General features: G+C 45.4%; 2 protein-coding genes across 2 annotated transcripts; one reads left to right on the top strand and one right to left on the bottom strand.

The window, feature by feature from the left end:
• Window positions 1–8055: 8055 nt before the first annotated feature.
• LOC100837912 (pyruvate kinase, cytosolic isozyme) lies at window positions 8056–12096 on the bottom strand. The gene is made up of 3 exons (XM_003557959.3): window positions 11842–12096; window positions 9233–9694; window positions 8056–9154 (listed from the first exon to the last, which is right to left on the bottom strand). The coding sequence occupies exons 1-3, from the start codon at window positions 12094–12096 to the stop codon at window positions 8339–8341; spliced, it is 1533 nt and encodes a 510-aa protein (XP_003558007.1). The 3' UTR covers window positions 8056–8338.
• A 5237-nt stretch (window positions 12097–17333) lies between these two features.
• On the top strand, window positions 17334–18905 carry LOC100843626 (protein synthesis inhibitor I). Its single transcript, XM_003561628.4, has 2 exons — window positions 17334–17535; window positions 17631–18905. Exon 2 carries the CDS (start codon window positions 17751–17753, stop codon window positions 18594–18596), a length of 846 nt encoding a protein of 281 aa, XP_003561676.1. The 5' UTR covers window positions 17334–17535; window positions 17631–17750; the 3' UTR covers window positions 18597–18905.
• The last annotated feature ends 4110 nt before the right edge of the window (window positions 18906–23015 follow it).

Here is a 23015-nt window from a genome sequence, read left to right as displayed (position 1 = left end):
GTTCCTTTTCGGCCACCTGCACCGCTCTATTCCTCTTCCCCCGCACCTCTCTAACCCTAGAATTTGGCCAGCCACTGATGGGGAGCTTCTGCAAGGGCAGGTGCCGCATTAGCGCCGGTTGAAGGGGCAGTTCATTAGGGGGAATCTTGGTCCCGAGCGGGTTAGAGGCGGCGGCGGCGGTAGGTTAACCCTGTGTGGCAAAAGATGTTGATCAAAGCGACACGTAACTGCTTTGACGTACGTGCTTAGGACCGCCGATGATCCACTTAATATACTTTGTATATTATAGAATCACTCGAGAAATATGTTCGCGTGTGTTAGTTAGGTCGAATCCAAAAGGGTCACGTCCTTATCTGAACCCTGTGTCAATCAATCTTTCTTTTCCGAAAAAATAACACATCGATATGGATATGGACCACATTGACGTAACTCTTAGACGTAAGGCCGACCGAATTCTCAGCCTAAGAGTGCTCCAGGACGACGCTTGCCCCGTTTTTGAAAAAAAAAATGCACTTCTATTTGCACCATAATTACACCGGTTATGCTACCGCGCTCTCTCCATGCTGGCGCTCGCCCCGTATGTCTTGCAAAAAAAGTGCACTTCTATTTGCTCGTAATTACACTAGTTATGCCGCCGCACCCTCTTGAACTGTCCCAACCTGTTCCTCCCCGATTGTCTCTCCCCCAAACGCTCCTCTCTCCCCTTGTCTTAGTTACCTAGGGTTTGGCCATAGTTGGCACCCCCAGCTCCGCGGCCTCCCCACTTGTGATGGCGTCATTCTCGCCTCCCCTTTTCCATCCTCTCATGTGTCCTGAGCAGTAGCTATGTTGCCGTAATTCTTGCCTCCCCTTCCATCCTCTCATGTGTCCTGAGCAGAAGGTATGTTGCCGTAATTCTTTCCTCCCCTTCCATCCTTTCATGTGCCTTCAACAAAAGCTCTGCTGCCAACCTCTCCTATTGACGTGGTCACGCGCTACTTCAGAAGCCCTAGGTGAAGCAGTCCCGTCTCCGGCCTCATGCTCCTCCAGCAACCAGCACCTTCACCTGCTGCAGCCGGTGCCGGTGATAGCCTCCCTCTTCTTCGGCAACAACAAATCTAGCAACACCAAATCCAGAATACATGCTGATGCTGGCAGCCTTGCTAGTGGGGGTATAAATTTGAAGTTTGCTTCTTTTGCGTGCATCATTTTTCTGGTTTGTTTGGGTCTGCCTAGATTAGGCCAAGAGAGATCTATTTTCTTGGTTTCGCTATTCTTGTCACAAACTCCATCCATTCTAAAATAGAGGGCGTATAATTTTTGTTGACTGTCAAACCGTTTAAAGTTTCACCAAAATTTGAACAAAAATATCAACATTTGCGGTGTCAAATAGAAATCATTATATCTATTTTTTTTGATGAAAAACAGTAGGAAAGGTCCCTACTGCGTCACTTTGCATTTATAATAATGGATATTACAGATGGAATATTTACAGGGAAAAAAGAAAAAGAAATCATAAAGTGTCAAGCGGGGCACTCATTCCTTCCTTAAGACTAGGCTTAGCTCTATGTTTGACAAGTTGGAACTATTCTAAAAATCTATAGTAAACGTCGTCCAAATGCCTCTTTTCATTACCAAAGATAATCTTGTTCCTATGGTTCCAAATGCTCCAACATCCAAGGATGATGGTTTCTTTGAAGCTTGCATTATTAGTTTGGATCGGGCAGTGTTAATAAGCATGTTGAAAACATCTAGATCTGTGTCTCATTCAATGCCGATTTTCCACCACAAGTTCTGACTAAAGGGGCATGCAAAAAATTGGTGCTCCAAGGTCTCGTTGGCACATTATATTTATTGGGAAAAATATTTTTTTATGGATTTCACATTTTCTATTGATATTTTACTATATGTTTGGACAAATTTTAGAAAGTTTGACGGTCTATATATTTTGAATAATGGAGTAGCGAGCATTTTTTTTTCTCTCCTCTCCTCTCGTCCCGTGCCCTAGCCGCCGCCTAGCCAAAGCAGATTGCATCTCGCTCCCGACCGGCCAGGCAACGGCGTTTCCATCTTCTCTACCAGCAGTGGCGCTATCGATCGCCGGCGGCGTTGAGGAGTACGGCGTGGTTCTGGAGTGGGGGATCTAGTTTCGTGTTTGTGTTTTGTAGGTACTTTGCATGTCTCGGTTTATTGGTTACCTTTACGATCGGCGAGGTTCGGCCAGCTTTGACCTCATTGTGGAGTTAGTGAGGCTAGGTCTTCTCAGATGCGTCTGGCCGGATCTGAGATGGTCATCCAACCTTCTTCGTCGCATTCTTCTCCAGGACGGTGGTCTGTTTCTCAGATCACCATCACTGGCGTCTTCTGGTTTTGACCGGTGACTTCATTACTGCTACATCAACAACATTTTCCTGGCTCCGATGTGGTTCAGAGGTCCAGAGGCGGCATCGAGCTTCGCTCACCGCGCGCCACCAGCGAGTGCAGGAGGAAGACAACGACAATTACTTACAAGAACATGTGTGTAATTTTCTTTTACATTAAAGATGGTTCTGTAATGGTTGTTTGATTTAATATATGGTCTTGGCCTTCTCACAGGAAAAAACAACTAATGGAGTAGCGTTAACCATCTTCTGAATATTCTTGCAAGTGAATTGCACTTTGAACACTGTAAAGTGGCACTTGCTGCACTTTGGACCAGCTACAATACTCTCCATGTCAAAAAAAAAAAAAACTACTCCTTCCGTGTAACCGGTGATTTTAACGGCTCTGCCATATGCCGGTGCTCTGCATGCCTGGCACGTGGCATTCGGCCGGGCCGTCTCATTATTATGTTCATTGGTATATGGTATGGGTCATTGATATATGGTATAAGTCAATGGTATGTGGTTTTGGTATATGTATCAGTCAATGGTATATGATATGCTTATTGGTATATGGTATAAAATGCCACGTGTTAGCACATGGGTGGTTGCATGCAGCACATGGGTGGTTGCAGGCTTGTTGCAAGCTACCGCTAGGTAGCAGAGCCGCTAGATAAGAGTTTACGCTCCGTCCGTCTCAAAATATGTGATGTGGATTTGTATAAGAATCTATACAAATGGACTTCATTTATTTGAGATCCCACTTATTTCGGGACGGAGGGAGTACAATAGACTTTCTTTTGAAATTCCCCACCAATCTCTCACAGAATTTGTTCCCAGGCCGCCGGCGCCGCCGCCGTTGCCATGATGCGTCTCCGGAGCTATATCCTCGCCCATATCCACCCTTTTCCCCTCTCCCTCTCCCATCTTCTCTGTCCACCGCATCCTTTCCTCGTCTGCAGCCGCGCCCGCCGTGTCCCGAAGCCCCGGATTCGTCGTCAAGGACTACCTCGTTGACACCTGCGGCCTCACCCGACCCTGAGCCCTCAAGGCCGCCACCAACCTCTCCCTCCTCAAGTCCCCCTTCAAGCCCGACACTGTCGTCCCCTTCCTCGTCGGCCTTGGCTTCACCAGCGCCAATGTTGCAGCCGCTGTCGTCAAACCATATAGTGAATTTGCAATTTGCAAACTAGTTTTTTGTTGTGCAGTTTTCTCATGCTTTTCGCTTTAAAGCTTCATTAAGATTTAGTGCCATAATGGATGAAGGTGCAATCTCAGCTATCTTTTTATATGCTTCTGTTCAGACTCTTCAGAACAACAACTATGTATCAATATTATTCTTTATCACACCCCCATCTGAATGACATGAGTTATTATATTTCCAGAACATTGGAACCGGGCTTAACCAATCATGTTGACAAATCACTTTGTTATCTTAAAGCACATTGCTGATTATTGCATTTTGAGAGAATAGATATTTTATTGTTTCAAATGATCAATGTATGGTAAAGCCCTCTTATTAGCTTAGCTGGGTTGTCAATGCAATTGTTCTTTAAGTTTCTTCCCACATTTTCTTTATATGATGGTTGATTCATCTAGCCATAATGGCTCCTTTGTAGTGTTCGGTTTTTTTAGAACAAATTTCATTTGGCTAACAAAATAGTAGACATGTTTGTGAGGTTCCTTCATCGGTTTCACAAACAATAGTTGTGCTGTAGCTTCTCAACAACGGTTTAGCTTTATTTGTGCTTATATGCTCGGGAGCTGCAACAACCATCATGTCCTTCAAATTGTCTCTATGCAATGCTAATTACCTATAGTGCTCATTTTGGGAGTGCTCAATTGATTGTTATGACGCTCTTAATAAGGCGGTTACTCGATGTGATGCCTGCATGCTAGGATTGTATCAAGTACCACCTTTCAGCCCTTTTACTAGTAATTCTGTTCTTACTTCTGTTTTGATTTCAGTGATGCGCGTGAATATTATAGCATGACCAGTTGACCACTGGTGCCCATGATGGTGTCTCGTGGCTCCAGGAAGGCGGAAAGATGGATCAAATTCAAGCTGGACATATATTGGTGTTGATGAATATTGCAATGTGTTTCTTATTTAAGACAATGATTAACACAACAGTAGCATTTCGTCTAACATCCATATTGCGCCATTGGTTCAGATGTATCTGCTGAAGTGAAAGAATACAATTTTATTAACGGAGATTCTAAGTGGGGCACGTGCCCCACTTGCTCTTCTAGTACGGCGCGTGACCTACCGTCCGATCTTTTTTCTTCCCCGCTCTCGGTCGATGCTCTTGAGATCGCCTCTGCCTCTCTCTCCCATCTTCTTTCCTCCCGATGGTATTCCCTGTCTCTCTCTCTGCGCTTCTCCTCCCCAAATCCCGACCATAGTGGCGGTCCCAAATCACGGCAACAGAGCAGACTGTGGCAGCGGCACAGAGTAGGGCACAGAGGGGGACATGGAGCAGGGCCAGAGGAGGCTGCGGCGGCAGTGCATGCGCGGCGGCGGCGAAGGGCGCGGGGCCGGAGTAGGCCACGGCTGCGGAAGGCACATGTGCATGCGCTGGCATGACTGGAAACGGGTACTGCAACCATACCTGTAGCACGTCGAGTCCATCGTCAACGACATGGACCTCCCTTGCTGGACTTCCTGTGGAAAATGGACACCATATTCCTAGTGCACGCAAGGTGTTTGACGTTTTGTCGCACCCATAAGAGCTTGCATATCATTGTAGGTTGAGATCTCTGGTTGGTTGCATTCTTGAAAAGATCTCTGGTTGGTTTCCGTAGTCTTCAGATTATGAGGTCTCTCAGATTATTTTATACATGTAGATGTATACCATTGTTGCATGTTTATGATTTTTGTGAGGTCATAATGTGCTTGATCAGCTTGTCATCGTGGCAAAAGGTCATGACTGTCATGATTGTAGGAACTCCTGCAGTAGAAAGTTATTTTTTGTACTTCCAATTCATATCCGTGAATGTGTTTCTCGTGTTGAAAAAGTTATCTTCAAAAGTTACGTGTCAAAACAATTGAAAAAAAGTTACCCCTAGTGATTAGATTATTCGATCTTAATTGACATGTTGTATACCGTTGCTCACTTGCCATATTTTTTAGCCTAATGACCATTTTATTTTCGGAGATTTTATCCTAATGTCATGTAATACTACCTAGTTGACATGATGTTTGGTCATAGTTGCCATGATGTTCTGTCATAGTTGCCATGATGTTGTGTACTAACTACCATGCATGTCGTGTACAACCTACTTGTCGGGTTGTCTGGTCCTAGCTGCCATGCTTTTTGATCATAATTGCCATGATGTTAGATCATAGTTGCCATGTCGTGCACTACTAAATATCATGTTGTGTATTCCCTAGTTGTCATGTTGTCGATCCTAATCCTGCGTAGCTTATTTGACCATATTTGTCATGTGTTTTACCATTACTCAATTGCCACATTTTTAACCTAAGTGACCAATTTATTTGATCCTATTTGCCATGTTGTCTGGTCATAATTGCCATGATGTTGGGTCATACTTGCCATGTCGTGCACTATTAACTAGTCGTGTACAACCTAGTTGCCATGTTCTCTAGCCTAGTTGCCATGTTATCTGGTCATAATTGTTATGTTGGATCATAGTTGTCATGTCATGCACTACTAACTACCATGTTGTGTATTGACTAGCTGTCATATTGTAGATCCTAATTGCCATATTGTCTGGGCATAATTGCCATAATGTTGGGTTACAATTGCCATGATTTTTTAGCCTACCCAACTTTGACTCTATTTGTTATGTGTTTTACCGTTGCTTAATTGCCAAAATTTGTACCCTAAGTGACCAGCTTATTTTATATCAGTTGTCATGTTTTCTGATCATAATTTACATGATGTTGATCATACTTGCCATGTCGTGCACGAGTAACTTGTTTTGTAATACATTGTTGCGATGTTATCTGGTCATAATTGCCATGAAGTTGGATCATAGTTGCCATGCCAACTACCTAGTTGTCTTGTACTACCTAGTTGCCATGTTCTCTGGTCCTAGTTTCCATCTTCTCTGGTCCTAACTGCCATGTTGTTTGGTCATAACTGCCATGATGTGGATCATAATTGTCATGATTTTTTACATTTAGTGACCAGATTATTTGTCATATTTGTAATGTGTTTTATGATTGCTATATTGTCACATTTTTTACTCTTAGTGACCAGCCTATTTGATCCTAGTTGACATGTGTTTTATCATTGCTCAACACATTTGTTATCCTAAGTGACCGGCTTACCTAATCCTATTTTGCCATGCGTCTACCATCGCTTAATTGTCACATTTTTACTATTTGTGGCCACCTTATTTGACCATAATTGTGTAGATGATCTTTGAGGGAGTTGTTTTTAACGAAGAAAGTGTGAGAGAAATGAATGTGATCCGATGCCTTTTTAGAGATGAGACGTGGACTGGTAGTACTCACTTCTTCCAACAAAAAATGTCTCAACTTTGACTAAATCTGAATGCATCTATACACTAAGTCATGTCTAGATACATCCAAAATTTGACAAACTTGAGATTTCTTTTGTTGGACGGAGACAGTAATGGATTATTTTTTTGCATCGGTGTAAATTTCCGTCGAATATAAGTTTTTTTTAAGAGGTGTTGAATATAAGTTTGGACAGATGGGTCCTAGGATGTTTTTCTAACGGGCTTACGTGATATGCACACTGTGAGAATCGAACGATCGTAGGAAGAATCGACCGAGCTGCGTAATGCTGCCTGCTGGGCTGTTCGCCTGTGCGTATTGCTGGGCTTTTGCGCTGCTGTCAGGTGCGAGCCGGGCTGCTGGGCGCCTGCGCGTGCGAGAAAGCCAGGCGCTCCTGCGCGCGCGAATAAAGCCGGTCACCTCGCGAGGCTAAGAGTACGTGGGGCACGCGGCTGTGTGGTGCTGTCCTTTTATTAAATTTCATGTCATTGGTTATAAACTCTAGATTAGAGGGTTATAATCCCCTGATACTGCAATATGAATGTGTTTGTTATCCAGACTGATGCTAACAGGCACACATATATACCTGTGATATATATATATATATTTTCTGTCATTGGTCATGAGAAGCAGGCTAATCTGAAAGGTATGAAAAAAAAGAAGCTAAAGGGCTACAGAACCGGAGGGAGTACTCCGCAACAAAAAAAAAATGTGCCCCGCAAAAAAAAAAAGTGTGACTGTGTCCAGATCTTTCTGCGTGTGTTCAGGATAATGCTTGACTATTCTTGCGAATGAGAGTATGTGTGTGTGTTTGGTTGATTTATTCTGCTCTGGAAATTTCGTTAGCATACGAATCACACCTACTCACACGTCTCCACCAACCATAATTTTTCTTGCCTGAAGCTTTCCATGCATATGCTGAATATAGTCGGCTCGACTGAAAAGACCCTGCGAGTGCAATATTCTTCCTTTTTTTTAAAGTATAATGCAAATCCTCTTCTTCGATTCAAGGGATGGACTGTACAGTTCTTCTTCACAAAAATGTCATATCTTCTGCTTGTATACCCAGAGCATCGCAAAAACAGGCTCGCATAAAACATCCAAATCGACATAGCACAATGCATCAACATTGTAGTTTTGGAAATTAACTCGCATCAATCAATCTGGTTTTAGGAATAAAAATAGCACGCTGGACACGGATATATGGACCACATTGGCATATATATATAGAGAGAGACAGTAAGGAGTAGTATTATTTAGACAAGAGAGTTACTGAAAATATATGTCCAAATGGGCTCCGCCCAGAAACCAATCTCGTGGAAGAATCATCCTAGGGTAGGAGGCAACATCAAGTCTTTCTAAAGATAGAAGCCTGCCTGCTTAGCTGAACGCAAGACGTAATATAGGACTTACTCACGACGTGGGATGAGCCAACAAAATGATAGGGTCCAATAACAACCTAGCAAAATCTGCCCCCATGAGCAGCCACCCACATCAAACTCACCTGACACTAATTGACTGTCAAGATCCTGACGAGAGATGACGCGCCGATACGGTGCACCGCAACGACGGAATCTCCTGATTTGCAGAGGCCGAGCTCCTTGGCGTGATCTATAGCGAAACTGATGGCCTCCTCAGTCGCCTCGGTATCAGAAGCCTTTGCGGTAGCGGCACTCAACATCGGGATCAGGCCCCTAACAATGAGACTCTGCCTTGCAGGAGCCTCATCACTGCAAGTCCAGTCGAAATCATTGTCAGTCTTCAGTTCTGGAACCACCGCAGACAATACAGGCATAGCTGGCCTGTACTTGGCGACGAGCCTTGCAGTTGTTCCTCCCCTTGTAAGGACCAAGATGAGTGATGCTTTGGAAATATTGGCTGTTTGAACCGCTGATGATGCTAAGCTCTCCAGTGGGCTCATAGGAACTGGGGCTGCTGAGGAAATTAACCTGAAGACTGCCCTATGGTCCACATATGACTCTGCCATTAAGCAGATGTTAGACATTGTCTGCACTGCTAACTCTGGATACACCCCTGCTGCAGTCTCACCACTAAGCATCACACAGTCAGTTCCGTCTAGGACTGCATTGGCAACATCAGTTGCTTCGGCCCGTGTAGGGCGGGGAGATTTAATCATCGACTCCAGCATCTGTGTTGCAGTGACAACAGGCTTTCCTTGTTTATTGCATTTGAAGATCATCACCTTTTGAGCATAGAATATCTTCTCAATCGGAATCTCCATTCCCAAATCTCCTCGTGCAACCATGAAAGCATCTGAATTTGCAAGTATGTCATCAAAATTAGCAACACCTTCTTGATTCTCAACCTGCAGGTATAATACCAATTGCATGAGAAAACAGTAACACAACCACAAAGAGTGCGAGAGTGTGGAGACAAAACAAACCTTCGACATAAGTATGATCGACTTGGCGTGTTCACCGAGTACACTTCGGACCATCTGAAGGTCTGATCCTTTTCGTACAAACGAGAGTGCAATCATGTCGATTTTGTTTGGCACGCCCCACTGTAGGATGTCCACCTTGTCCTTTTCTGTAAGTGTTGGGAGATCGACAACGACTCCAGGAAGATTGACATTCTTCCTCTCACCTAGGAGAGCAGAGTTCTCGCATCGGCATCGAACTAGACCATGCTCAGGATCACAAGAAAGAGCCGTGAGTGTGATGGTGCCATCAGCGCATAGTATAGTGCTCCCAGGCTTCACGTCTAGAGCCAACTTTTGGTAGCTCATGGAAATCATGGTCTCATCGCCCTTTATGGAATAATCTGTGGTAATGGTAATCTCTTGCCCCTGCGTCAGCTTTATTGGCTTGCCATCTTGCAGAAAGCCTGTGCGAATCTCTGGTCCCTGTACAAAGATAGTGCATGAAATAGCTGAGAAAATAAAGAAGTGCATATAGCTCATGCGTGTTTTATGTGCTACATTGAACTTCCCAAGATGTTAAAATAGATTTCTTGGTGCATGAAAGTACCTTTTTGCATTGAATGTTTCTTTTTGAACATCGAAAAAATCAATATGACCACAGTATGTAGCAATGAAATTAATCCTGATTTGCAAGCCCCAAAGGTAAATTCTATCTAGCATATAATGCATCTCAGCAGGCACCAAAAATCCATTCCAATCTTTCTGCTTTATTTACAGAAAATATGCAACGGTCATATATACCAAGGGAGACCTCCTTTTCAAAAATAAATACCAAGGAGACAGACCAGTAATATAGCACCCAACTGTTCAAATTACTTGACATCAAATGAAACATTAATAATATGATTTGATTTTGTTTTCTTAGTGTTCAGACTATGTGCTTAATATTGAACCATGATCATCCCTGTGATCTTGTACATGTTTTTGCCATCTCTTCCATGTTTGGACTGCAGTTTTATCTAGGTGGCACCTTTATCCTTTCTTACATACATACGAACAGATACCAGCATATACCTATATTTTTCATAACAAATAATAAAGTCATATTAACCTTTACCCCTATAAGGATTTCAATCGGTGGTGGCTGACGATCACCACCGGAGCACATCACCTTTAAAAGCTGACATAAAGAGCTGGGATATGAGCAGATATACATGATTTTGTCTTACTTTAATTCTTTTTAATATGCACGAATCTGCTGCAACACACAGGCATTATGTGCTAGTAATAGTAAAAAGAACAGCAAGTGAACTGGAGCCTATAGCTTGACAAGTTCTGTCACCGGTCCAGTTTTTGGAATTATGCTTATAACGGCATTGTTCTTTTAAGGTGTTCCGTTGCTTGTACAAACTAGGGATGGTACTAGCTGGAGAGTCATCCATGCATTTGGTTTCTTGAACCTAACCATTCCATTCTCTAGAGTGCGATATACAAATTTGACAAATATTTTCCCGTTGCTAGAACCATCATATTCACTCATAAGAAAAATAATAAACCACCACTCCAATTCCAATTCCCCATACTGGCATACGGTGTCCGTTAAGATAAGAAAGCAATTGTTTGTTATGATGGCCCATATATAGGCATATTTCCTTAACCCGGAAACCGGACATTGACATATGGCTCTTTGCGAATCTGCATATAGCCTGGTTTAGAAAACTAACACTGTTGGCGAAGAGCCAAAAAACTAACAACCTACCTACCACCTGTAATCAAGCTGTCGTCTATGAGTAGCCCGTATAACATTGGGGATATGCTACAAATATAGATTATGTGTTATAAAAATTATTACATTGGAAACTTCTTTCGAATATGAATCCATTGTATAATTTTTGTAGTACATAACCCACAATATAGCTAATGTAATTGTTGGTCAAAACTAAATCTCGTGTTGTATACATGCCTTGTACTCCTTCCGTTTGATAACACAAGGCATATAAAGTTCCTTTAAGACAATACAATGACCAAGAATTACCATGTTATATGTTGTTTATATGACATGAAATTGATACCGCTAGGTTCGTTACGAAAAGTAATTACTCAGAATCATGATTTCATATTTTACAAACACATTTTGATAGAGTAATTCCTAGTAAAAGCTCTTGTCTTAACAAAAACCTAATACGCCTTATATTATATAAGGGAGGGAGTAGAATATATGCTATGCATGAAAGGGGCGAATTGTAGTCTATCAATTTACACTGAAATCTAACATAACATCGCTAGGCCTGCCTGACATAGCAATCAATTAGAAGTTCAGTTGGGCATTTTTCTCAAGGATACCAATAATTTTTTAATTCGATGCGACAAATTTAAATACTAATTATCTGTCTGAACTTGTGCATACCGAAGTTTAATTTTGTGCTTATTTTATTTTACGCCTGACCAAACAAAATTGAAAATTGCACGTTAATGCAACGGGAGCAATGAACAAGTAAAAAAAACGTAGATCGGAATATCGGATCGAGTTCCCGCAACAAGAATCAAATCACAGCGAAAATCGGACACATGCGAGACAGAGGGGCACGCATCGCAATGCAATGCATGCAGGGGCTCTGGTTATAGCGGACCTTGGTGTCGAGCATGACGGCGCAGAGGATCCCGGTGACGTCCATGGCCTTATGGAGGTTGTCGAGGGTCTCCTGGTGGTACTCGTGGGAGCCGTGCGAGAAGTTGAACCTGGCGACGCACATGCCGGCGTGGAGGAGCCGCGCGCACATCTCCACGGACCGCGAGGCCGGGCCGAGGGTGCAGACGATCTTGGTCTTGGGCCGCCGACGCCATATCTCCGCCGGCCCGGCGCCGCGCTCTAGGTCCGTCGACATTGCCCGGAATCGGATAGAGGGAGGTGAAGGGGCGAAGAGCCGCCGGTACGTGCGATGGATGGATCGTGGTGCGGGAAGGGGGGAGGAGGAGGAGGTTGGATCGGAAGGGACGGTGGCCGTGCCAGCGAATATATAAAGGGGTGTGGTGCAGGGGAAGGCGTACGATCGAGTCGTGGCGGTCGTGGGCTTTATTTCGGGGGGCAATGGTAACAACAACAAGCTAGGGTTGGTTCAATTTGAAAAGTAAAAAATGTGTGTGTGTGTGTGTGTTAAAATACACTACGGTTTTTATACGTACTAAAATCCTGTCAGAAAAACTGAGAATAAAATGATGCAATCGATGTGGAGTTCTTTTGCATGTTGCGCTCGACATAGTTTTTTTTTAGTTAGATCCACGAATTTAGATGTTGCCTCTTTTGGGGCTTCCTTGTGGAAGAGGGCATGGTTGGTTTTCTTTCTTTAGAAGCATGTGTTTTTATTTTCCTATTGACGTAAGCTTGCAGAGGATGTAGCGTGCAGTAAGTGGAATTACTTGTAGAGTAATTTATGCTAACAAGCCCGAGCACGCATGGGTGGGTTTTGATCAATTATTCGATTATACCGATCGAGCCAACACAAGCCATTATTTCCTCGTCAAATTTCCTCATCAAATATTCCCGTCAAAAAACAGCTTTATGGTCTATGTTCCAAAGCGGAAGATTTTTGGTCCATGCAAGAGCATCTCCAATGGCGTCTCTCAAATTTTATCCCTAAATGTCTTTTTTATCCGTTTATGGACATGTGTCCGTTTGGTGCCTGCCATTTTTTTGTGTCCATTTGGGGGACGCCATTGGGTGATGGGGCGGACGCCCGGACGGACACATGTCCATATGACCTCCCAAACGGATAAGAGAAAGGACATTTTGAGGACAAAATTTAGAAGACGTCGCTGGAGATGCTCCGAGTACGTGACCATGCGTTCATGCCGGACGGATTGCAATATGACAACGCATTCATGCCTGGAACCAACATTACATAGCGGAGCAGTGCACATTCCCTCTGGGATCGTCGAGGTCCCGAGGAACCGTTTGGCCGGCCCATTCTAGCTTGTAGAGTCGCGCATGCTAACCCATCGAGGGCCGTCAAGTATGAAGAGAGGAAAGGACGCGTCCTTTAGGACTGGTCTTGGCATTCACGGGCCCTAGTGGGAGAGAACAAAGACGAGCCTTTGCGTAGGAACACAGTAACACATTTTTTTTAGGATCTCAAAGGGGCTGGGAGCTCATGCAATTCATTATAGAAGAAAGAGTTGTCCGATTAATTAGGAAAAATCGGCAAAAACCAGATACAAAGGGGACGAAGCCTCCATCAGTCGACAGACGGTCGGAAACAACAAAACAAACGCGCCACCTACTCGCCAATACACAAACGAAAGCAACTGAAGAAGAACCCCGCCGCATCGAAAAACACATCGCATCCTCTACTGAGCAAGCCGGATCCGGCATGACCCACAAGAAAAGGGCTGAAGGACCTCGACAGGCTCCAAAGGAGCATGGATGAAGCTTCGCCAGAGCACCGCACCACCATACCGCACGCACCGCCACCCACCGAAGGGGAGAGAAACCAAAACCGCTATGAGAGGAGCAGGTTTGGGCCGCCCCGACGTGGGTGGAAGTGAGACATGCGTAAGAAATCAGCATTTCCCATCGCTTTAGACCGTCAGAGGACCAACGCTGCCCAGGGGCGTTGCCCTGGCGTCCGGAACCGTACTTGCCTAGCGCAGCAGACCGCCTTCACCCCTTTCGAGGCTGCCGCATCAACTTCCTCCGCCAACATCTGCCCAAGCAAAATCTACGCGCCAAGACACCAGATGCACTGCCAGGACAAATCCGGACACTTACCGGCCGAGACCGCCGTCCTGGCATCCACCGCCGTAGCCACGCAGGCTAGAAGCCCGCGTGCTCCAGCCTCTCACGGGGCAGGGAGACGCGTCGATTGCACCAGATCAGTAGCCAAAACACGCCTCCGAAGAAACCCACGTCGTCCGCCAACAGGGCTGGCCGAGCCGACCTCCACCGATGCAGCAAGGCCGCCAACACCGACAAGCATAAGGACCACCGACACCACTGCCCCAGCCGCTGCCGGAGAGCCACGCCCATGACGCACTCCTCGCCGCGAGCAGCGCCTGGCCACCCACACTTGCCGGCGCCAGATCCCGACACCGCCTCTGCCTGCTAGAGACCATGCTGCCAGGAGCGCTGCCGCCAAGACTCCCGGGGCCGCCGCCCCGGCCTTCGCATGCCCGGCTGCCCGAGAGCGCCACCACCACAAGGAAATCCCCCACGAACCCTTTGGGGTGCGGGGCCCGCCGCCACCGCCACGGAGGAGGCCAGCTACAGTGGCATCGACGGGAGGAGGCCTTGGCGGCGACGGCGGCTAGGGTTTCGCCCCGCTGCGGCCAAGAGGAGCGACACGGGACGCGGGAGTAGGTAATACTTTTAGGAGCTGGCTACGGCTACGGAGTGCACACGCACGATATGGCTTACACAGTGCTCACTTTCCGACAGCCTATTATTACCAGGTCACGGGTCAGGAAAGACGAAGCCCCACGTTTGACTCAAAGCATATCCGCTTTCTTTCTTCTACCGGGTGCCTGGGTCACCTTTTCGACATCCCTTCTTTTCATCTCAGTGACTGCTGCTCTAATATATGTGAAATCTGCTTTGCTCAAAAATTATATCCAACATAAAATGATCTTAAAGCCAGAAAAAAAAATCCGTACCACAAATATACAGCTTCATGAAAAAAATACTTCTGACAAATTGAAAAGCATATAAAAAACGAGGAGAATCAACGTCAAATTACTATGTTCATTCTGCGTCCAAATTGAAAAGCATATAAAAAACGAGGAGAATCAACGTCAAATTACTATGTTCATTCTGCGTCCAAACACAAATTACAACTACTCCAGTATATAAAAGTTACATCTGATAAAGAGCAAAGCATCCAAAATTAACTTTTAACATTGACAGTTACATCTAAAACAATATGAAAGTAACTCTTCACATTAAAACTACATCTAATACATAGCAGAGCATCCAAAAGTAACTTTTAACATTGACAACTACGTCTAAAATAATATGAAAGTAACTCTTAACATTAAAACTACGTCTCTTTAACTCAAAAAATAATTGTCATATCCTCAAACTGCATCCAGCAAAATCAAAGAGGAACTCTTAATCCAGAAACTTCAAGCACTAGTAGACAAAATTCAGATCCAACGTAGAATGGAAAATATTATGAAAAATATAAATACACACGAGGCACAAGAGATATGAGCAGCAAAGGCCTCTCCCAGATCACTGCCCCCGATCGATCCGGCCGAAAATGAACAGGACGAACAAATACTTTCCCGGATTGGGCACGACACCACGAGAGAGCCGAATCGGTCGGGGTCAAAGTGGCCAACATTGAAGAGATGATTCAAAAAGTACGAAGAAGAAGAGAATCGAGGGAAAGGAACTCAGCCACGGAAGAGAGATGCCTCTTTCCATCTCAATTAATCTCCGCCCTGAACCGGATGCCCCCGTTCCTGTGCCGAGGCTGGCGGTGCTGGTCAAGGAGGCGCCAGCGAGGCGCCGACGCTGGTCGAGGAGATGGCCGCGGCAGGCGCGGTTCGAGGAGGAAGTGGCCTGGATTTGCCACGGTGGCGACGGCCGACAGGACAAGACTCCGCGGCGGCGAAACTGGCCCCGGCGACAGCGGGCGGGCCTGCGCGACAGCGGCCGGCGATCCCCGTGCGGTGCTGGGATGTGAGATTGGAGATTGTGTGAGGGAAACGAGCGGCGGCGTTTTCTATTCTACCAGCGAAACATCATTTTAATCTTTGTATACTACCAGAGCGGTGCTGTCGATGAACACCGAAACATCATCTTTGCTGCATGGGGCTTCATTGACAGTGTAAGCTGTGCTGCTGAGGCTGAGGCCATTGCCTGCAAGGAAGGTCTTCGCCTTGGCCACGCCAACTTAAACCAGCCGTTCATTTTGGAGTCTGACAGAGTCATCTCCTCTCTCGCCCAAGGCGGCAAGGAAAGATCCTCATGGTTTGGCGCCGAAGCTAAAATCCTGCTATAGCCCCATGGATGTAGCGCTAAGAAAGTTGACCGCCTCTGTAATACCAGTGCCCATCTTTTGGCGCAACGGGGCCGTCAAACCCGCCGGGGCGGCATCATGTTTGGAAATGCCCCTGAAGATGTATTAGAAAGTTTTAGTGTTACTTGTAATTTGACTGACGTGGGTGATTAATATATGTTGGTCGTGTTTTGTTTAAAAAAAACACACACACAAATAGTAATACGGAGAAATAAGACGTACATGCATTGGAAATTAAACATCTCAAGGCTGAAGACTGGACTGGGTTTGTTGTTACTCGCTGATGTAGTCACTCGTCAGAGCACAAAACGAATCAGACTGGGAATCGCCTTCCGGCAGGACACCGATACAATCCTCTATTTGTCTTGATCCCTCTCTGCTCGCTCATGGATACTCCGTACTGCCCAAGCCTAATCACGACCAAAAATGGGCCTTGATTCCAACGTTTTGACCTACAAGAAATGGGCTTCTAAATTTTGGGGGCCCACACTGGTGGCACCGCCATTTTGTGAGAGCTTGCCGGGTTCTCTGCCACCAGCGGCGGGACAACACTAATAAGTTTTCTCAAGTATACAGACAAAAAAAATCCCACGGAGAAAGCAGTCCATGGAGTAATCCTTGGTTGCAGATTAGTTTTTTAAAATTCCTCATATTTGATATCGTAGATACCAGTACTCACGCAAGTCACACGTCAATGGAGTAATCTTTGGTCAAAAGAAACCAAATAGGTTGTGTCTATTTTTTCAGTCGCCTGATATTTAACAAAAGACATTAAATCTTAGTTGACGTATTAAATCCGTTGGATTATTGGGGATCATCCCCACTCTCCCATCTCTCAAGTAGGAGTACTATTGTTGAATTAAGATCTGACGGCCTAGCACGTCGACTGATATCTAACTGAAAAATAGACAACCGTTGAATAGCAAAACCGAACAAAATAAGAATTAATTTTTGAAACAGAGAGATTATATTTTTCTATACATTTAATAACTTTTAAGAAAGAAATTTGACATAGGATTAAAGCTAATATCTTATACTTACAAAAAATAAAAAGGAACGGAGAAAGCAGCTGTCAGTATCCATTACGATTACCATCACCATTAGTTGCCGAAGTGAAATCAGTGTTGTGGTGTGAATATCGAGATGATACACCTGTCAGCAAGCAACTGGCAGTGAAATCAGCAGCCTCAGACCCTTGTGAAAATTAAGCAAGCCATATCCTAGCTCGCTGTATCTGTTGACCCATTCTACGCCGAGAATTTTCTTCGCTAGTCGACAGAGACGTCCACTGACCAACCACCCTCTCAGGTAAATCAAAGTTGGCTTCTTCTCTTTTGACTAGCAATTGTAGCAAGCATAGGTTGCTTATAAATTCATCGCCAATTTGTTACTCTTGTTATCAGGGTCCTCTCTTGAATCAGGAGCTTCTGCTGCTTCAAGCATACCTGAGTACCGGACAGGGACAGGACAGGGCAGTGCTCCAACGAATTGAAGAGCGTCAGCGAGCACATCCATCTATTTCCATGGCGATGAACCCGCTCTTCACCGTGACGTTCGACCTCAAGAGCAGTGAGACCTACGGCAGCTTCATCGACGACCTCCGCCGAAGGTTTGGCAAACGGGGCCACTTCTCCCACAACCGCCCCGTCCTCCCGCCGTTCGACGAAACCGTGCCGCCGCGCTGGTGGTTCCACGTCGTGCTCCGGACGACGCAGACAACCACCCTCACGCTCGCCATCCGCGCCGACAACCTCTACCTGGAGGGCTTCCGGAGCAGCGACAACACGTGGTGGGAGCTCACCCAGGGGTTCATCCCGGGAGCCACGTACATGGGGTTCGGCGGATCCTACAGCGACCTCCTCGGCGAGACGGACGCGATGGTCCGGGTCGAGCTCGGCCCGCAGCAGATGACGGAGGCCGTGAACGTGCTCGCCGGACGCCGCAGGGCCGACAAGGGCTCCGAGGCGAAGCAGAAGCAGGCGGGGAAGATGCTGGCGACGCTGCTGCTCATGGTCAACGAGGCCACGCGTTTCGTGACCGTGTCGGCGTTCGTGGCCGGCCTGATGCACCCCAAGGTCGCCGGGACGAAGAGCGGCGTGATCACGGCGCTGATGAAGGAGCAGGTGAACGGGTGGAGCGACCTGTCCGCCGCGCTGCTGAGGACGGACGCGCGGCCGCCGGTTGGGTTCGTGGGGGAGAAAGGCGGGCTGACGAAGGCCAAGGCGGAGAAGATGGGCGTGGACACGGAGGAGAAGGCGGCCAACACGGTGGGGGTCGTGCTCTTCGCCGAGGACAAGACGGTGAAGGGCATGGTGACGGGAGCCAAGGCGCTGCAGCTGTTCCCTGTGGGGCGGCTAGCTGATCAGTAGCTTGACGCATGGATGCAGAGAGAATAACAGTGAGATCGCTTTCAGTGGTCGATGTTAAATCGCTAGTAATTGCAATAAGCACTCCGTCGTGACTACTACTATAAGTACCCTGCGTGTAATGGCTTGACCTCTTGCATCGAGTTGATGCAAGGTAAAGACTGGTATCTTTCTTTTTTTATCTAAACTAGCGTGGTGTCCCGCGCAAGCAATAAGCATTCTGTCGTGACTACTACTACGTACCCTCCGTGTAATGACTTGACCTCTTGCATCGAGTTGATGCAAGGTAAAGACCGGTATCTTTCTTTTTTATCTAAACTAGCGTGGTGAAACATCTTTACTGATGTTTTGATGTACAATTTTAAAAGACACTAAATATATAAAATGTGTGCCACTTATATGTGCTATTGGAGCAGAAGAAAAATGTGTGCATCATGAGCATGATGATTGCTACAAACACAGAACTAATGAACTCACTAAACCATATACATTCAAATGAAGTTTGGATATTAATCGATATAAAGGAGATCAGCTAAAATACATACATATAGAAAAGTAGATGTAACTAATCACACTGCACGTAGAAGTACGAAATTATACCAAGTTTTTAATATGGCACAACTTTTTATTTTTATGTGTTTCAGATCGCAATTCACAATTTTAAGTTTAAAATGCGAGCTTGGTTGGTCGATCAATATTTGCGTCCAAACTAATTGATTGTTTGTACGATATTTAGTTGTGCATCTAGATATATATAGTCCAGAAGATTTGTGAGATGACAATCACTGGCCAAGACGAATTGATCATTCGTGGTATATAAATCATATATGTACACAAAAAATTAAAGTTCACGTATTGAAATGGTCAATCATTTGTTTGGATTGATAGGTGGTATGTATGTCAGACTATATTTGTAGCTGATATTTTTTTAAATAAATCACCATGTTTGTTTTTGTCTGCTTGTAGGCGTTTTTGATTAGTAAGTTTTTTTTTTCATTAGCCAACCAGTCGCTACTACATGATGTTAATTAGTAATCAAAGTTAAAATTTGGGGGTCAAGTATTGGTGTTAATTAGTAAACAAAGTTAAAATTGGCGGTCATGTATTGATATATACTTCGTTTTTAGTTGTAAAAAGTTCTAAGTTTGTCATAAGTCAAACTTCTTAATTTTTGATCAAGTTATAGAAAAATCTACCAACATCTACAAATATAAATTAGTTTTTGCTAAATCTATCACGATATATATTTTCATAGTATACTTATTTCATATTCTAGGTGTTGATATATTTTTGCTACAAACTTGGTCAAAGTTTAAGAAGTTTGACTTAGGACAAAGTTAAAACTTTTTGTATTTACATTAAGAACGTAGGTACTTGCTAAAGTTTTTTTTGTAATACCCAGTAATAACCCACTCCTGCAAAAATATACTCAATCCGTCCCATATTAAGTGACACTTTTAGGTATAGATACATTCATATCTCGGCAATTTTGAGACACTTAATATGGGACGAAGGGAGTAGGTTATAACTGACAGAGTTCAGCTCACTATGAATAAATGGCTACTCTTGAGGACCGGTACTCGAATAATTTTAAATGTACACAGCCGGAACGTGAATAGTACTACTCCCTCCGACCCATATTGCTTATCTCAAATTTGTCCAAATTAGTATGGATGTATCTATGTTTTTCGAAAAGGAGGACATTCTTCCGATGTATCTATGATTAAAAAGCGTCTGGATATATATAATATTTTGATAAATAATATGGGTTGAAGGAAGTATTTTTTTTTTGTTCTTAATACAATACCAAGATACAATTACTTAAACGAAGCAGCTTAAGGACCATGCATTCGTTTCCGTGAACACAAATACGGAGCAGGAAATTAAGCAGTACATGCTTTATTCTAGTTCCACTGGACCATCCGTACAGGAACCATTATGTGTGATTACAAAGACCTTTGGCCTGGCCACCGTAGGATTCCTCTAATGGCTCGCGAGCTAGCTCTCCTCGGACGGGGAGGCCGGAGAGATCGGTGGAGGACACGATGTGATGTGCGATGGGGAGGGGCCGAGGGGGGCTTGGGATTTACCTTCAGGGCATTGCGGCCAAGTTAAAAATAGTACGATTTGTTTTGAAGAAAAAGATACTGTCAGAGTTCGTTAAGGTTAAAGATATCGATATAGGGGAGGCCGGAGAGATCAGATTGTTTCACGTTCACGTGATTTAAAAGAAAATTTATGTGTCATGTAGATCTAACGGTTGGGTTGCTACTACTCTCATATCCAACGGCCCGTATAATTCTGATGATGTGGATCAACGTGAAGCCTCCTCTCGATACCCCTCATATTGCTTTTAGTATATAATAGATAAAACTATTACTCCGTGTATGCACATATATATTTGTGTACATTCGGGCCGAGCAGATTGTCTCGCGATGATTGGGAGGCTAAGCGAGGCTCGTCTATACAGAGATGAGAAAACAAAGTGGTCTCACATGGATTAGGTGAACAGTGTTCGTAACGGGGATAGTAATGCACGGTACTTCCATCTGGTGGTGAATGGTAAACATCTCAAGAAGCGTATTTTTCAGTTAGAACAAGAAGAGGGTACTTTTGTTGGTGATGCATGTTAACCGAAGTAGATCCTAATAGAGTTAGGTATAGCTTTATATAGTTGTTGCCGTATGTATCTACTATAGCATATCCGGCAACACAACAACCTTTGTTGTTATCCCTTGTAATCAGCATGTAATCCTTATCCCTTGATGAGTATAAATATGAGGTAGGCTGGGGAAGGTTTACCCACGGCAAATTATTCTATCTTCCCTGTTTTCTAACTTGGTATCAGAGCTTAGATCCAATCTCGCTCACCATGGTTCTTGGTGCTGCCGCCGCCGTCGCTGCCGCTGCTGGTGGTATTGTCAACCAGCCTGATGCTACCACTTCTCCACCTGCCTCCATCTTTGCCATCACCAATCTCATCATTGTGCGCCTCACCGCGACAACTTCCTTCTCTGGAAAACCCAAGCCGTCCCTGTCTTGCGGGCGCAGCAGCTCTGCGGGTACGTCGACGGCACCTGCCTAGACCATCCTAGAGGGCGAAGAAGATGACGCCCGACAGCTTGCCAACCCGGCCTTTCTGCGCTGGTACCAGCAAGATCAGCTGGTTATGATTGCGCTTCTTGCCTCCATGACTGAGGATATCCTCGGTCAGATGACGCAGCTCACTACTTCTCACGCCGTGTGGGAGGCGCTCCACGAGTCCTTTGCGGCGCAAAACCGTGGCCGCGTCATGCATCTACGCTACCAACTCTCCAACCTGAAGAAGAAGGATCTGATGGCCTCAGAATACTTCAACAAGATAAAGGGGCTAGCCGATGCGATGGCATCCATTGGCAAGCCCCTCTCTAACGAAGAGACGCCCGGTTACATGTATGAGCCACTGGTCACGTCCCTCACCACCAAGGACGAGGCCGTGACTCTCGGCAGCTTCTACGCGCACTTCCGCAGTGCCGAGCTTCGCCTGGAGCAGCAGAACGCCGCCACCAACATCCACTCCTCCTCTGCCAACTCCGTCTCCCGCAGGAACGATCCCTACCGCGGTGGACAGAACTGTGGACAAGGAGGTGGACAGAAGCGTGGCCAGCAGCAGTCGCGCAACCGCGGCAACGGCAACGGCAAAGGGAGGAGCAATCTCAAGTGCCAAGTTTGCTCCAAACTCGGCCACGACGCTCTCCACTGCTGCTAGCGCTTCAACCACTCCTACCAGCCTGAGGAGAATTGTGAGCACTCTGGCAACGCCGTCAACACTGACGGCTACTCCGTCGACAACAACTTGTAGCTGGATAGTGGGGCCACGGATCACCTGACGAGTGATCTTGATCGCCTTACAGTCCACGAACGCTATGGCGGCAAGGACCAGGTGCAGGTCGCCAATGGAGCAGGTTTGAACATCTCCCATGTTGGTCATTCAATAATTTCTGGCTTGTCCAAACCTTTACACCTTCGTAATGTTCTTCATGTTCCACACATTAACTAACACCTTCTCTCTGCCAACAAATTTGCTTTTGATAATAATGCTTTTGTTGAACTCCATCCTAATTCTTTTTGCGTGAAGGACCAAGCAACGAGGGCAATCCTGCTGTGCGGTAGAAGTCGGAGAGGTCTCTACCCGGTGCCAAGCCTCAAGCCAAGTTCCTTTCCTACCGTGTCGCCTCGTCGTGCTTTGTCCAGCGCCAAGATCACATCAGATCTGTGGCATCGAAGATTAGGTCATCCCTCCAAAAGTGTCGTTGATTCTATTCTTAGAGAGAACAAATTTGCTTGTGCACCCTCAAACCAATCTAGTATTTGTGATGCGTGTCAACGTGCCAAAGTGCCCCAATTACCTTTTCGTGAGTCTTCTCATGTGTCTCGTATGCC

The sequence above is a fragment of the Brachypodium distachyon genome, chromosome 1 (genome assembly GCF_000005505.3).
Source record: "Brachypodium distachyon strain Bd21 chromosome 1, Brachypodium_distachyon_v3.0, whole genome shotgun sequence".
NCBI lineage: Eukaryota > Viridiplantae > Streptophyta > Magnoliopsida > Poales > Poaceae > Brachypodium > Brachypodium distachyon.
Note: the sequence above shows the minus strand (reverse complement) of the source record. Positions and strands in the feature narration are given on the sequence as shown.